At 35.0% G+C, this 15,669-nt stretch overlaps 1 protein-coding gene across 2 annotated transcripts; it reads left to right on the top strand.

Annotated features, from left to right (window-relative positions):
* The first annotated feature begins 196 nt into the window (after positions 1–196).
* On the top strand, positions 197–9,813 carry LOC138325172 (uroporphyrinogen decarboxylase-like). Of its 2 annotated transcripts, none has more exons than XM_069270652.1 (10): positions 197–361; positions 1,748–1,853; positions 2,403–2,488; positions 2,921–3,019; positions 3,739–3,900; positions 4,660–4,821; positions 5,546–5,683; positions 6,139–6,239; positions 6,404–6,470; positions 6,977–9,813. In XM_069270652.1, the coding sequence occupies exons 1-10, from the start codon at positions 287–289 to the stop codon at positions 7,139–7,141; spliced, it is 1,161 nt and encodes a 386-aa protein (XP_069126753.1). In that variant the 5' UTR covers positions 197–286; the 3' UTR covers positions 7,142–9,813. The 2 variants fall into 2 exon arrangements, with proteins under 2 accessions (XP_069126753.1, XP_069126754.1); XM_069270653.1 differs by lacking the exon at positions 197–361 and adding an exon at positions 1,227–1,309.
* The last annotated feature ends 5,856 nt before the right edge of the window (positions 9,814–15,669 follow it).

The following is a 15,669-nucleotide window of genomic DNA, read 5'->3' as shown; positions in this document are numbered from 1 at the left end:
CACCAGAATCCTGTCACTCTGGTTGGTCCATAATTATATAAACTGTAACTCTCAGATCCCTGTGGTATTTAGTAGCTACAAAAGTGTATAGCTTTAGGTACTGACATCTTTTATAGAATATTGATAAATGCTATAAATGCGTGTAAGATATGAATTAGGTTTTTTTTTCTAAATCAGGTTGTAGTGATATCAAAAATTAAAGGTGTGCAGCAAAGAAGAAAACATCAAGATATCGAACACCACAAAGTTAGCAGGTCGTTTGGGCCTTTTCTCGAACGCCACTCGGATGATAGGGTTACTTTATGTAAGACGCGAGGAATTCCGCAAGAAGAAAAAAATGGCTGCGCCCATGATAACACAGGTACCGGTAAAATTTGTACATTAAAAACATGTTAACAAACAATTTGTAAGACGACATGTCATGATTTCTATATTCAAATGTTTAAATATTGATGAAATTTATTTTAAAACTGATCGTTTGTCAATTGTCAGGTCTTAAATGACGTATATGAATATTGGGGATTGAGTTTTGTCAACGTCATCCCAGATGTTATCAGTAACCACTTGAAGTCCATCGTTGATATCTAGGTCTCTGCAGTTATACGAGACGGCCTGTTTATTACTTTCATTGCAATTTTCAATGATTGACACATCGATGATGAAATTTTAAGTGGAAAAAATAAACATGGACGTAACCATTTCTAGACATAGATAAAAAATTAACGTTATGTAACTTTGTCTTTGACATTTTATGAAAATGCGTTTACAGTTACATGTAACTGTTAGTCATTATCATTAAGCTCACAACTTTCTATATTGATAAAACCTTTAGGAAAAATAATCATTAGATTAAAGATGCATACGGTATGTAATTCTTTAAAAAGATTTATTGCCTTTGTAGTTTGTATTATGTATGTGCATTACTGAAATGGATAACTTATGTATGTGGAGCAGAAAAATGCACAGCTGGGGTTCATACATAGACTCTCGGCTCAAAACACTAGCTGGATATTCTAGTGCTTGAGCTACATGATAACTAGCTACTGTTGTAGGGAAAACAATATCACATTCTGACTGACTTTTCCAGTCAGAAGGCAATATCTTTTCCGCTACATGATCACTGGCAACTGGAAATTGACCAGACCCTGAACAATTTACGTATTCATCATCTTTTTCATCTTTGCCTCCAAAGACTTGTGCGTATATAATTCATGTTCAGGTATTCCCTGCTTAGCATACTCAAGCTCCTTATGCTTGAAACAGGGTTGGTGATGGGAACCAAATGAAAAAGGAGCAGAGTAATGGTTAGGTATGACTAAGAGTTCTGAGTTCTGACATGCGCTTTCTAAACATTAGCATAGCCTGATTCTTTAGTAATAAAGCTACCTACATGGTTACTAAGCATGCTAGCTGATAAACTATTCAGAGACCAAAGTTTACAGATCCTAAAGAAATTGTTGAACTTTCATTTTACTAAATGACACAATATTGAGTATACTGATTACAATATAAAAAAATAATTCTTATGCTGTGTAGGCTACACAACCTTGAGGCTTTACCGATTCATTTGGAATCATGCTCCTGAAATATCAAATTCCAGACAAAAAAATAAAAGATATGGTAGATATTATTTTTCATTCATTGTCATTGATAAAGATTTTTTTTCCAGAGAAAAGCAACTTATCTCCAAATCTAGCAACATAATAAACTATATTAAATCATATTAGATAATGCATTCAATTTGTAGTTTTTCCCTCCACTGAAAAATGACCTGATCTTGAGAGCAGCTAGAGGAGAGAAGGTAGAGCGGGTTCCTGTATGGTTGATGAGACAAGCTGGTCGATATCTTCCTGGTAAGATTTCTTAACTTATGAAGATCTGCGTACATGTAGTTTCAAAGGTGTTTTTTTTTATTCTTACACAATCTTATTAAAATCATATTACTAAAATACACACCAGTAATAATGAAGAGTTTTTCTTTTGTTCAGTTTGCTCCTTATCATATGGAAAGATGAACAATACAGAGATGGGATGGGATGGGAGTATTATGAAGTAATTAATGTCTAAGACTGATATTTTGCTTTGTTAAGTATCCATGAGAAAAAGAAACCAACAAAATAAGTGTATACAGTATAGCTTGTCGAAACTGACTTTTGTCTAATCTGGATCACTACGTATTCTGGCATAGTTGTATGGCATTTTCTTATATCTATAGTAATCAAAACCTGTGTAATCTGGAAAGCTGACACGATAACATCCAGTTTATGTACATGTAGGTTGGTAGACTGGCAGTAAACAGTAGATTTGGACAATTTATGAAAATAAGGCACAGTTTAGGTAGACAAGGTGACTATTTTATGAAAGATCGAGTTTCATTAACCAGAGATTGTTTTTTACTCAAGAGTACAATGCCTACAAGAAAGAACACTCCGCAGACTTTTTCAAAACTGTACAGACTCCTAGTATGGCTTGTGAGATAACATTGCAGGTAAGTAAATCCATTTTTTAATACATTTTTGTGCAGATGTGATAGATTATGCTTTCTTATGTTAATGTTTTCATGCTAATGAATATAACTAAAATGGATGTATATTTTAAATTTCTGCTGCATTGACATTTGTGTAATAGCTATTGTGAGAAGGGCAACAGGTTCTCGATCCATTTATATTCTTACCTCCTTATTTGATCATACAAAGTTCCTAAAGTATATTTGTACCTACAGGAAAATTAGTACAACATTAAACACTTATTTTCTTATGTTGATATTTTTATGTTAATTTAAAACATGGATATTACTTACTTTCTATAAGCAATTATGAAAAAGGTCACTGGTATTCATATCTAGTAGTAGTAACTGCTGATTGGAACATTTTACATTTGAACTTTTTAAGATTGATAAAGTCTTTACATCCTAATACAGCCATTACGAAGGTTTGATCTGGATGCAGCCATCATATTTTCCGATATCCTTGTGATCCCTCAAGCATTGGGCATGGAGGTGGATATAGTTGAAGGCAAGGTATGAAAAATTCAAGTTAGAGACTACTATGTGTAATCACAATTTGTACTGCATTAACTGAATTAGTTTATGTGTTATAAAACTATTTTATCTGTACATATAAAACAAATATGGTGCTAATTTTTCAGCTGAAATTCATTATGTTGACGTTATTTAAAAGAAAAGTTACCTTTAGTAATGGTAGCTTTCATGGTTGTATCAAATATTGTTGAAAACAAATGTGCTCTCTTTAGTTTTCTGTGCCTATTGTTATCTCATCAATATTGATTTAAAATGATAAATATGCAGTGTTCAATCTACGATTATTTTTCGTGGGTCTTTTTCAATGGTTTTTGTGAAAACAATGGGTCCCACATGTTACAGATACCAATTCCCAGAAATTTCATGGGTCCTTTTAAAATTCTGTGAGTCCAGGACTCGGGATGCGCACGTAGATTTATCACTGAATATGGTTTGTTATTCAGAATTGATTGTGTCCTCTGGACTCAATTTCTTGAATCAAACTTAAGTAAAGCTTTTAAGAAAAAATATATACACATATGTATAAGGGGTAAAACATAAGTTTTGACTTAAGTCTGCACTTTTGTTTCAAGAAATCATAGCCAGGTCCTTGTCTTTATGTATTTCTGTTGCAGCATTTAATGAATTCAAATTGATTCTATAGCATCACTGATGGGAGTATTTATTGGTAGTTTAAAGACCTTATCTTTTGTATTTAGGGAGTTGTGTTCAGTTTCCTGTTAGAAACGCCTGATGATCTGGAAAAACTCAACACTGGCACCGATGTTGTTAGAGAATTACACTACGTCATGGAGGCCATCACCCTTACCCGCCACCAGATTGGGGGTCAATGTCCGCTGTTTGGCTTCAGTGGTGCACCAGTAAGTCTAATAGCCTACATGGGCTTGTGAAGGAGAAAATTGGATATTTCAATCCGAGTGTAAGAATTTAAAATACTACATGGGCTTATCAAGGGGACAGATGGATATCTCAACCAGAACAAGAATTTAGAATACTACATGGGCTTATCAAGTGGACAGATGGATATCTCAACCAGAACAAGAACTTAGAATCCTTCATGGGCTTATCAAGGGGACAGTTCCATATCTCCACTGGAGTGAAAGAATTTCGCTGGCCAGCACAAGACTTGAGATATCCCTGATCACAATACAGACCCATGTTTGACAATTTTTCTCCAATATGTTAAAAAAAATGATTGAATCAATCATCAAACTGACAAAGGAATGTAGCTACGAGTAAAAATTGACATCACATTATTGTCTAGCAGCAATAGTGAATTGTCTTTACTCCCCCCGCCCCCGCCCCCGCCCCCACCCCCTGTGTAAGATGGAATTGTCTTTTAATTAGCAACCATTGCACATTCCTGTACAGTACCAGGGTAAACATTACTCTTATAAGTAAAGTTGAGGAATTCTTTAGTACCAAAGTATTCTATTTCATAAATGCATGAGTCGGCCGAATGATCAAATTATTCCACTTCTCTTTTTGAAACCTGATTCAAGCCTTTGAAATACAGTATAAAAAATATTGCTCTAATTTGCTTTCAGAGATGAGTAAGTTTGTTGGTAATTTAATTTTTTTGCAAAGTTTAATCCACTTTCACTTTATTCCTATTTCAGTGGACCCTAATGAAGTTCATGATTGATGGCGGTTCTCATTCGCCTTTACCAAAAGCAAGGAAATGGTTGATGAAATACCCCAAGCAAAGTCACAAGCTTCTAGCGTTACTTACCTCTAAAGTCATTGATTATCTCGTCGCACAGATCAAGGCTGGAGCCCAGGTTTGTTATCATTGAGTATACTGTTTTCATTGTAAATGTATTTGGACCCAAATACTACTACAGAGCACATTTAGTTAATTCAGTGAATTTGGTTCTTCAGGATGTTTATTAGCTTACATTCTTAGCTCTATACATTCTGTATTTTCAGTTACATGTCTAACAATAATTGACATAACTGCTGATAGCAATTTGGTAGCTGAGGATAAAAATTGTACTACTGGTGGGGGCTGAGGCCAAAGTGGTATGAGCGTCGGTAATCAAATGGTGGATTTAACATCAAAAACCTTCAAATTAGAGTGCCAGTGTCAAAATTCATATTTGGAAATTTTGATATAAGCAACTGCTCTGAAATAAAGCAATGGGTATTGCTCATATTTGACCAATATCATCCCTTGGGGATGGTTATTCAAAATGATAATCATAAATGTTTGTGCTAGATACCCCTCCCTCAACGACATGAGGCAGTGGCATGTATGGGAGAAGAAGGGCCGAGGGCCGGTTAATCTGGGTATTGTATGTATTGGTTCGAAACTTTATGGTAGCAATTATATGGATGAGGATTCACAAAAAAACAAAAGATGGGGGCCTAGGCTGAGGGTCCTGATGTACATCCTTGTTAGTTCAAAAACCTTTTTCTACATTGTTTCGACTTATTTCAACTCCAATTGTAATGATATCTTGTGCTATATATTAATGTTTTTCCTCTTGTTATCTTATTTAACAGATAGTTCAGGTGTTTGATTCGTGTGCAGGAGAGCTAGGTCCTATCCAGTTCAACAAATTTAGTTTACCTTATCTTAAAGACATTGCATATGGTGTGAAGGATATTCTTTCTAAGGAAAACGTTGAGCCTGTTCCGATGGTAAGGAATCATGATACTTGTATGATTATTCAGCTCTAAGCTTGGAATAGCTCATTGCGAATTCAAGAAATGAATCAGCAAAAAAGGAAAGAACTTAATATGTTATCAGTAGCTTCTGAGTAGTTGTAAAAAATGTTTGATATTTTGCGATTTCTTCACGTTTAACTCCAAAATGAAGCCAACCTTTATGTGACATATGGTTGTTTGTAGGATGAATAGAAAAATATCAAGCATATAGGAAAAGAGAAAGCAGAACTTTTAGTTTATATTTGTCATTAATCTTTAATGATATAATTACAGAATTGATAAAGGAAAAAGGAAAATTTCTCCTGCTGCAAGTGTTTAAATGTGTTTCATGCCTTGAAATGAGACTGCTATCTAAAATTAAAAGAAACATACTTTTTTGGGTGAAGTGTTTAGTATTGTAATATAATTATAAGTGTTTTGTCTTACAGGTTGTTTTTGCCAAGGATGCTCATTTTGCCATTGAAGACCTTGGTAAAATAGGATATGAAGTTGTCTCCCTTGATTGGACACAGAAACCACTCCATGCACGGTGAGATTCTAACTAGTGAAGAAAACATGAATATTTTGGCCAATCAATATTGATATACAGTGTATTACATCTATTAAATATTAATACAACATGTAAGTATTTTTTTGAAATTCTTATGTCAAATACATTAATGCAAACTTGACTTTAGTAAAATTACTTTTCAGACGATTGTTGGGTGCCAAGGTGACAGCCCAAGGAAATCTAGACCCTACTTTTCTGTATGCTCCTCAGGTAATTACTATTGTTTAATCCATATCTATTTAGTACCTTGTATATGATACAATGAACCATAAAAAATTAGTTTCTCTTTTTGTTTTAGATTTTAATTCAAGATAATCAAAGATGCTCCACAGCTGACAAATTGTATTTTTTCTCTATCAAAAACAGAAGCAGACAAATTAGTATTTTTTCTTCAGTTACAAAATCACTTACTTTACACCGTTACCATCGTTTTAGCTACTTATTTGGCTTCAAGGTAAAAATAATAATTAATAAAAAAAATCCATAACACTATGCCCTAAATGGAATGAAGTTCTGATTTTTGCATGTACCAAAAGCAAAAATTATTTTATATGTATTTTTGTATTGATTAGACACATATACGATTAAACATATGTTATTATTCAAATGATGGTTAGTGTTTATGCTCTTTTTAATTTTTTTCTGCTTATTTTGTGTAATTTTAATTAACAAAATTGATGGTTTTTTTTCTATTAGAATAATTTATGTTTGAACAGGATGAACTGAAACATGCCGTCAAAGACATGCTGGAGAAGTTTGGAACGACGCGATACATTGCCAATCTAGGTCATGGAATACATAAAGATACTGACCCAGAAAATGTGAAGGTGTTCATAGACGCAGTACATAGCTATTCAGAAGACATGATAGCAAGAGAGTAGCATAAAACGTAGTACTGGATGGTGTCTTCACAATACACTGTTCTGTGGTTGGAATTGTTGTATGAGGACATTTTCATTTTACTTCTTGTTTTAAAATATGAAATTGCCATCTAAAACATGTATTTATTCCTAACAGCTGTAGTTACGTATCCCATCAGCTGGAATTTAAAAAAAAAGAAGTCAAAATCTGCTAAGCAATTCAGTAAGGAACATTTTATATTTGTATAACTTCATTATAATAGCAAAATCTTTCAAACAGAGCCTGTTCTTTGGTATGCTCCCATATTTTCTCAGCCAATGACTGTTGAAAAATGAACAAAATTCTCGAAATGAAAGCTTTATCATAATTATGGTTTTTGAATAATGTTGTATGAATTAAATGTTTGGATGTGATTTATGTTTGATATTTTCGAAAAAATATTTTTTGTCAAAATTTGGAAAGCCATCAGAAATGTGTATGATCTATTTGTGGTGCTCTTGTAAAGTATATATATGATGTTGACTGAATAGAATGGAGTGCGGTGTGATGTTGTAGTAAGGTTTATCCATTGTATAGATACAATGTAGTATATAACTAGTGAGAGTGAAAGCTGAATTCAGTTATTAAATTTAGTTACATATAAGGATCTGAATTCTGGATTTGAGTATTTAGGGTGATATGTTTATTTTTTAACTTATGTATGATTGTCCGTGAATGAACATTAAATAGCATGTGTGATTGTAAATTTTGGCTTGATTATATTGAATGATGATGGCAGTGAAATCATTGATTTCTGAGGGAAAAAAATCATTAATGCCATAGGAGACCTCAATTTTTGTATGTCATGGAAACATTTTTCTCTTATCCTGGATAAGGATATCCATCATTTTACTGGTGCGAGATTTTCCATTTCACCCTAGGGTAAAGACACAAGCTACACGAGACCTGTGCACGTGCTCACATAGGGTAAGAGAAAAAGAATCCTTCACCATCTTTAGGGTGAGGCAGGAGATCTCAACCCACAGGATAAGATTCTAAGCTGTTCAACACATGGCAAATCCTTGTGTTTGACAACTGAAGAATCTTAATCCTCGAGTAGATTCACCTGTCTCACCCCAAATGAGGTGAAAGATTCTAATAGTCTTCCATCTTTGCATATTAAAGAGTTTTCTTCTCATACGGGGAGGTATCGATTGTTACATCATATTTTTGTGAGCGTAAAGGTGCAAGTTTCGCTCTGATATTTAATAACATCACAATCAATAAGGGAGTTAACTCTGTTATTAAGATGACAGAGTTTAACCCATTGAGTCTGCCATATCCTATTTCAAATTCTTTATTACCTCTATTGTATTTCTTGATTATGTAGCCTATTGTTTAGAATTGCTGTTGAGAGGATATTTATATTTTATTTATGTGTTGTTACTCCAGGGCAGGCCTGACAGATTTAGTATAAAGAATATTATAATCAGAAAAAAACATTTACCATTCTTCCTATTCAGTGATATCAAGAGTACAATCGATATAAATGAAAATAAGTTATTTTTGTTTTCTAGGATCAATGTCTTCCCTTATTCAAGTATATATGTCCTTCCACATCTTTGCCTGATCAATGCTATCATGTATCGTATGCTAAAATGGATGCTATAATGGTGTTTTCAGTTCGATAACAGTATGCGGTTGTTAGAATAAGTTATATTACATTAAAGAGGTCATAAAATTTTGGGCTACATATCAAATGAAAATGTATTCTTCATATTATGCAGATTTAATTTATATTACAATTTGTGTATAATCTGTCACACCTCAATGATTTAAAGGGACAATTCACTCAGGCTAATTCTTTTACATAACCAAGAAGCAAAATATGGCATAAATGTACTGTTCTACATTTCTTATGAAACATATCACATAAAAAAATTGACAAATTCCACGTCATTGTTTAGTATTTTAATTAATATCGTTGAAAAATCAAATCGTTGATCAATACGATTAAGCAGGTACAATATGGACGCTGTAGCCATACCCGAGCCAAAGTCACGCACGTTAAACAAATAAACTACATAACCACTGAGAATGTGATAAAATGATTTTAGGCAAGACAATTCACCTAATTAGGTAAACATACTACTGTCAGAGCGATTTGAGCAGTTCTAGACAAAAGTTGCATTACTCTACGAGCAAAAGACAGGGTTCGGCTTACAAGAAGTTCGACCACAATGTGTAATGGCGGACACCACCATGGGCTTTTCAGGCATATCACATTAAAACCGACTGATCTAATTTCCATTAGAACTGGCTTTTATCGATATAAGTACAAATTTTAATGTTCTCTTAGACTGAATTGTCCCTTTAAGGAATTTCTACTGAAAATAAACTAAAAACATTTGCTCATCTGCTGAAGATTCTTCCATGATTTGGTGTAGCACATCAAGTTACCAAACAACCATATGCTGGCTAAATGCATAAGGTGTAGCATGTGGGTCTAGCTGTTTGGGCCAGTATTTTTTCTAAACAAAGAAGAGCATTGCTGTTCTTTCCCACATGGTGATACAGGACATTTTAATTCAAGCTTAATGAATCTTGTGATTGTAGAGAATAGACATAACTAACTATATTGGTTTAACATATACTTTACTACATATCCTAGATATGTTGATTTTATTGAGGAATAAATCTATTCATAATATAATATTGATGTCTTGTGTAATTAGCAATGGATTCAATATCAATGTCTGTCATTTAATACAGTGATTAAGTTTTAATTATGAGAATACATAATCATTAATGTATCTAGCATATCTAATGTGTAACTACAGGCTACTCTACAGCAAGACTGGTCTGAATTTCAAAACGGACCTGATATTAGATTTTTTTTTTAAATGACATCATAATAGCACCATAATGGAACCTCATTAATATCCATTGAAAATATAAATATTGTGACATTTGACATCCACAGGATGGTAACAAAACAGAGCTGAGGTGATATTTAAACAGAGGATGAGATGGAATTTACCTGACATTCAAACAGATGATGAGATGTAATTTACCTGACATTCAAACAAATGATGTGATGGAATTTACCTGACATTCAAACAGATGATGAGATGTAATTTACCTGACATTCAAACAAATGATGTGATGGAATTTACCTGACATTCAAACAGATGATGATATGTAATTTACCTGACATTCAAACAAAGGATGAGATGGAATTTACCTGACATTCAAACAGATGATGATATGTAATTTACCTGACATTCAAACAAAGGATGAGATGGAATTTACCTGACATTCAAACAGATGATGAGATGTAATTTACCTGACATTCAAACAAATGATGTGATGGAATTTACCTGACATTCAAACAAAGGATGAGTTGAAACTTAGCTGCCATTCAAACAAAGGATGAGATGGAATTTACCTGACATTCAAACAGAGGATGAGATGTAATTTACCTGACATTTAAACAAAGGATGAGATGAAACTTACCTGCGGTTCAAACAAAGGATGAGATTGAATTTACCTGACATTCAAACAAAGGATGAGATGTAATTTACCAGACATTGAAACAAATGATGTGATGGAATTTACCTGACATTCAAACAAAGGATGAGATGGAATTTACCCGACATTCAAACAAAGGATGCGATGGAATTTACCTGACATTCAAACAAAGGATGCGATTGAACTTACCTGACATTCAAACAAAGGACGAAATGAAACTAACCTGACAGTCAGACAGACGATGAAATGTAATTTACCTGACATTCAAACAAATGATGTGATGGAATTTACCTGACATTCAAACAGATGATGAGATGTAATTTACCTGACATTCAAACAAATGATGTGATGGAATTTACCTGACATTCAAACAAAGAATGAGTTGAAACTTAGCTGCCATTCAAACAAAGGATGAGATGGAATTTACCCGACATTCAAACAGAGGATGAGTTGAAACTCAGCTGTCATTCAAACAAAGGATGAGATGGAATTTACCTGACATTCAAACAGATGATGAGATGTAATTTACCTGACATTCAAACAGATGATGAGATGTAATTTACCTGACATTCAAACAAAGGATGAGTTGAAACTTAGCTGCCATTCAAACAAAGGATGAGATGGAATTTACCTGACATTCAAACAGAGGATGAGATGTAATTTACCCGACATTCAAACAGATGATGTGATGGAATTTACCTGACATTCAAACAAAGGATGAGTTGAAACTCACCTGCGGTTCAAACAAAGGATGAGATGGAATTTACCTGACATTCAAACAGAGGATGAGATGTAATTTACCCGACATTCAAACAGATGATGTGATGGAATTTACCTGACATTCAAACAAAGGATGAGTTGAAACTTACCTGCGGTTCAAACAAAGGAAGAGATGGAATTTACCTGACATTCAAACAGAGGATGAGATGTAATTTACCTGACATTTAAACAAAGGATGAGTTGAAACTTACCTGCGGTTCAAACAAAGGATGAGATGGAATTTACCTGACATTCAAACAAAGGATGAGATGTAATTTACCAGACATTCAAACAAATGATGTGATGGAATTTACCTGACATTCAAACAAAGGATGAGATGGAATTTACCCGACATTCAAACAAAGGATGCGATGGAATTTACCTGACATTCAAACAAAGGATGCGATTGAACTTACCTGACATTCAAACAAAGGATGAAATGAAACTAACCTGACAGTCAGACAGACGATGAAATGGAATTTACTTGATATTCAAACAAAGGATGCGATCGATCTTGCCTGCCTTTCAAACAAGAATGAGATGGAATTTACCTGACATTCAAACAAAGGATGAAATGGAAATTATGCAAAATACATCAAAACAACGGCCGCCAAAGAAACAAAGTAACATGTCATGCAAAGTTCCATGTAGAACGGTTTGTTTGTTTGTTTGAGTTTTACGGCCCATCGACAACTAAGGTCATTTAGGGCCAAACTACAAGTCATGCATTAATATCAGGATAAAAGATCAGGGTAAGAAAAGGCAAGTAAGGACTAAAACACAGATTGTAAACGTTTATTTGATAAAAAAAAGGTTTGCATGGGATAAAATAGTTTTGGCTAAAACACACGAGAAAACTCATGCACAATGTTGATGAAACGATGAAATGTTGAGTTGATACGATGATATGATGAGAAAACGTTCATATTTTGTTTAAAATACCTATCTCTTTGAGATAATTGAATATACGATTATGTCTCACGGCATGAAACAAAGTGTACATGTCGGAGACATCATAGTACTTATCTCGTATGTGTTTTTAATCAATACAATGCAATAAAACATGCTCCACTGTGAGAGGAGAATCACATGCATGGCATGTAGGAGGATCCACCCTCTCAATAGATAGGAGTGTGTAAAATATGTGTGTCCAATTCGGAGCCGAGAGAGAACAACTTCCTCTCTGCGGTCTCTCCGACTGGACAGGTTAGGATTAAGTGTAGGTTGTATTTTAAACAGTTTATTGTTCGTTTCGGTAGACCACCTTTGTTGCCAATGGTGTTTGATGGCTGACTGAATTGAAGGTTTGATGTCGGTGTATGGTAGTTTCAAATGTGTTTGTGCTAGGCGAAGAACAGTCTTAGCTGCTTTATCGGCCTTTTCATTTCCCTTTATATCCACATGGCTGGCATCCTCTATACTCCAGGGGTTCCGATCACTTACGATCTTAGAGATCGTAAGTGACAGGAACCCCTGGAGTATCGAGGATGCATGGCTGGGAATCCAGAGATAAGTAATTTGAGTTTTAGAAGACAATCGAAATGTTCGGATCAAAAGATTTTGGATTAATGTGTTTCTAGGGTTTCTTGATTTCAAAGCCTGAAGAACCGAAAGAGAGTCGGAACAGATAATTGCCTTTTCAATGCGTATTCTTCGATATGGTCAAGCACCAGACCGATAGCACATGCTTCCGCAGAGAAAATGGAGGCAACATCCGGGAGTCGGATAGAGGAGCAGTGATTAGATGTACAGCATGCTGACGCAACATTATCCCCATCTTTTGATCCGTCAGTGTAGATCTGAACATGGTCAGGGAAAGCCCTAATGCACTCCCGAAAGGAGGATTTGTGTTCTTCGGGTAATGCACTGGATTTTGCCCTCTCATGTAGAGATAAATTGATATCAGGTGTTTGAATGAGCCATGGTGGTACATCTGATACGGTGTACTCGTCAATGGTGTCGAAATTTATATTTAGTTCCAGCAACAATTTTGAAATTCTTATGGCAAATGTTGGTATGAGCTTTTGATTTTGTGTAAATATTTCTTGATGTTGTGGATTGAATACAAGGTTAAATGCGGGATTTTTGGGGTTGGATTTCAGTTGAGCAGCATACTGTAAGGGTAATTTCTTTCGTCGATCGTCTAGAGATGGCTCATTAGCTTCCACATGGAGACTCTTCACAGGTGTTGTTCGAAAAGCTCCAAGTGCGAGACGCAGTCCCTGATTCTGTATAGGGTCAAGCATCTGTAGATAGGAGCTGCGAGCCGATCCATAGACAATAGAGCCGTAGTCAAGTTTTGATCTAATAAGTGCCCGATAGATACGTAGAAGCATTTCACGGTCTGCACCCCAATCAGAATGGGAAAGAACTCGTAGAATGTTCAGCGCCTTCGAGCACTTATCCTTCAGATGTTTGATATGTGGAACAAAGGACAGTTTCAAATCAAATATTAGTCCAAGAAATTTAGTTTGTTCAACTACTGGAATTTTAATTCCATTGAGTGTGAGGTCAGGATCATTGTGCGGTTTTCGTTTTTGACAGAAGTGCATACAGATAGTTTTTTATCTTGAAAATCTAAAGCCATTTTCGTCAGCCCAATTTTGTAATTTGCCTAAACATTGTTGTAGTTGTCGTTCTATAGTGTAGAACGGAGATTACATACAAAGGTCAATGTGAACTGAAGTAGCATAAAAACAAGGTCAAGGATATCTTAAGATGACACCATCTCAATGGTCTAGGTAGAGATGACATCCATGAGATGTGGTAGAGAGATACATGTATATAGGCATTGTTAGTTGCCTAATTCCTTTTGAAATTTGAATGAACATCTTACAATAAAATACTCAGAAATGAAATAAAATGGAAGATGATAGCCTTTCAAAGGTCAAGGTAGAGATGATATTTCTTCAAATAAAGAAAAGGTAGAATTGAGGTGACGTCCAAACAAAGGTCAGGTAATAAGAAACAATATAATTTCCAACAAAGGTCAAGGTGAACTTCGATGACATCTAAACAAAAGTTAAATGTCAAGGTATATAGAATTGAGGTCAAACAAAGGTCAGGTAACAAGACCAAGGATTTGTTTTTATAGATAGATTATAAATATATACATTGTCTCGCCTTTCGTTGTGAAAAGGGGTATACTAGCATATTATGCGGTACTGACTTTGTTTTACACACAGAGATAAAATTTAATTAAGAAAATAATTATAACTTATATACTAATAACAAAAATAGCTCGGTAATTGTCTAGAACACGTGTATATGTTGCCATACCGGTAGCGCTACATTATCTGTTTAGCTGTTGATGCGCTCCAGTTAGTAGTCGTGAAGTACTTATCAATGTGCAATGGTTATATATTACATGTAAGTTTAAAATGAAACTACATGTACAACCAGGGTTAATTTCCACGAATTGAATCATATAGGTAGCCATGTTTGAATCAATATGGCGGACTGGTAGGAAGATCGACCCTACCATTATGTTACTGGCCTGAGTACGGATGAACTGGAAGAATACTGGGAAGATTTACTGAAAAAACATGCTGATTTTTATGAACAAGAGGAGATAAAATTCTTTGTTCATTGTACATCAATGAAGAAAAAAGAATCGATTTTAAAAAGCGGACGTTTTGAAGGTGGATATACGGGACTTCCGAAGAAGGCTCCACTCGCAAGTAACCCAGAACTTCTTGGAGTCTGGTTGGCGCCATCTTCAGTTGACCTTCCTGAAAAATCGCCGTATGGCAACCACCGGATGTGCATCAAGGCCAAAGATTTGATCAGCTATATGTTTCAGTCGTACGAGGAGGAGACAGAGGCAAACAGCGATGAGGAATGGCATGCTCAAAGCAGCGACGACGATACGACTGGTAGTAAAGGCAACAAGGGTAAAGGCGGGAAAAGGGGGAAGGAGGGAAAGAAGAAACAGAAACAGCGAAAACCAAAGAAAAATCAGAAGGAGTGCTATGCTACTGGTCATAAAAGTGCCCCGCCTCCAAAGCAAAGAGGAAATAAACCGATGCTGTTTTTTGAATGTGCTCATCACTATGGCAACACCCAATATGTCAGAATGTTGCTTGTACGCGCAGGTGATCCACAGATGAATTGGTGTATAGAGAATTTGAAGGAAATCAATATACATGATAATCCATTCTTCCAACTGAAATGGGGCAGACTGTATTCAGCAAATGGAGAGCATGGCCGGAAAGAGTTGGTCGTAGAAATCCTTATTGTCGGGGATATCGTAATGGAAAAATTTCCGTCTAAGCCAAAT

Source organism: Argopecten irradians, chromosome 6 (assembly GCF_041381155.1).
Source record: "Argopecten irradians isolate NY chromosome 6, Ai_NY, whole genome shotgun sequence".
In the NCBI taxonomy this organism is placed as follows: domain Eukaryota; kingdom Metazoa; phylum Mollusca; class Bivalvia; order Pectinida; family Pectinidae; genus Argopecten; species Argopecten irradians.
This window is presented reverse-complemented; position numbering and strand designations above follow the sequence as displayed.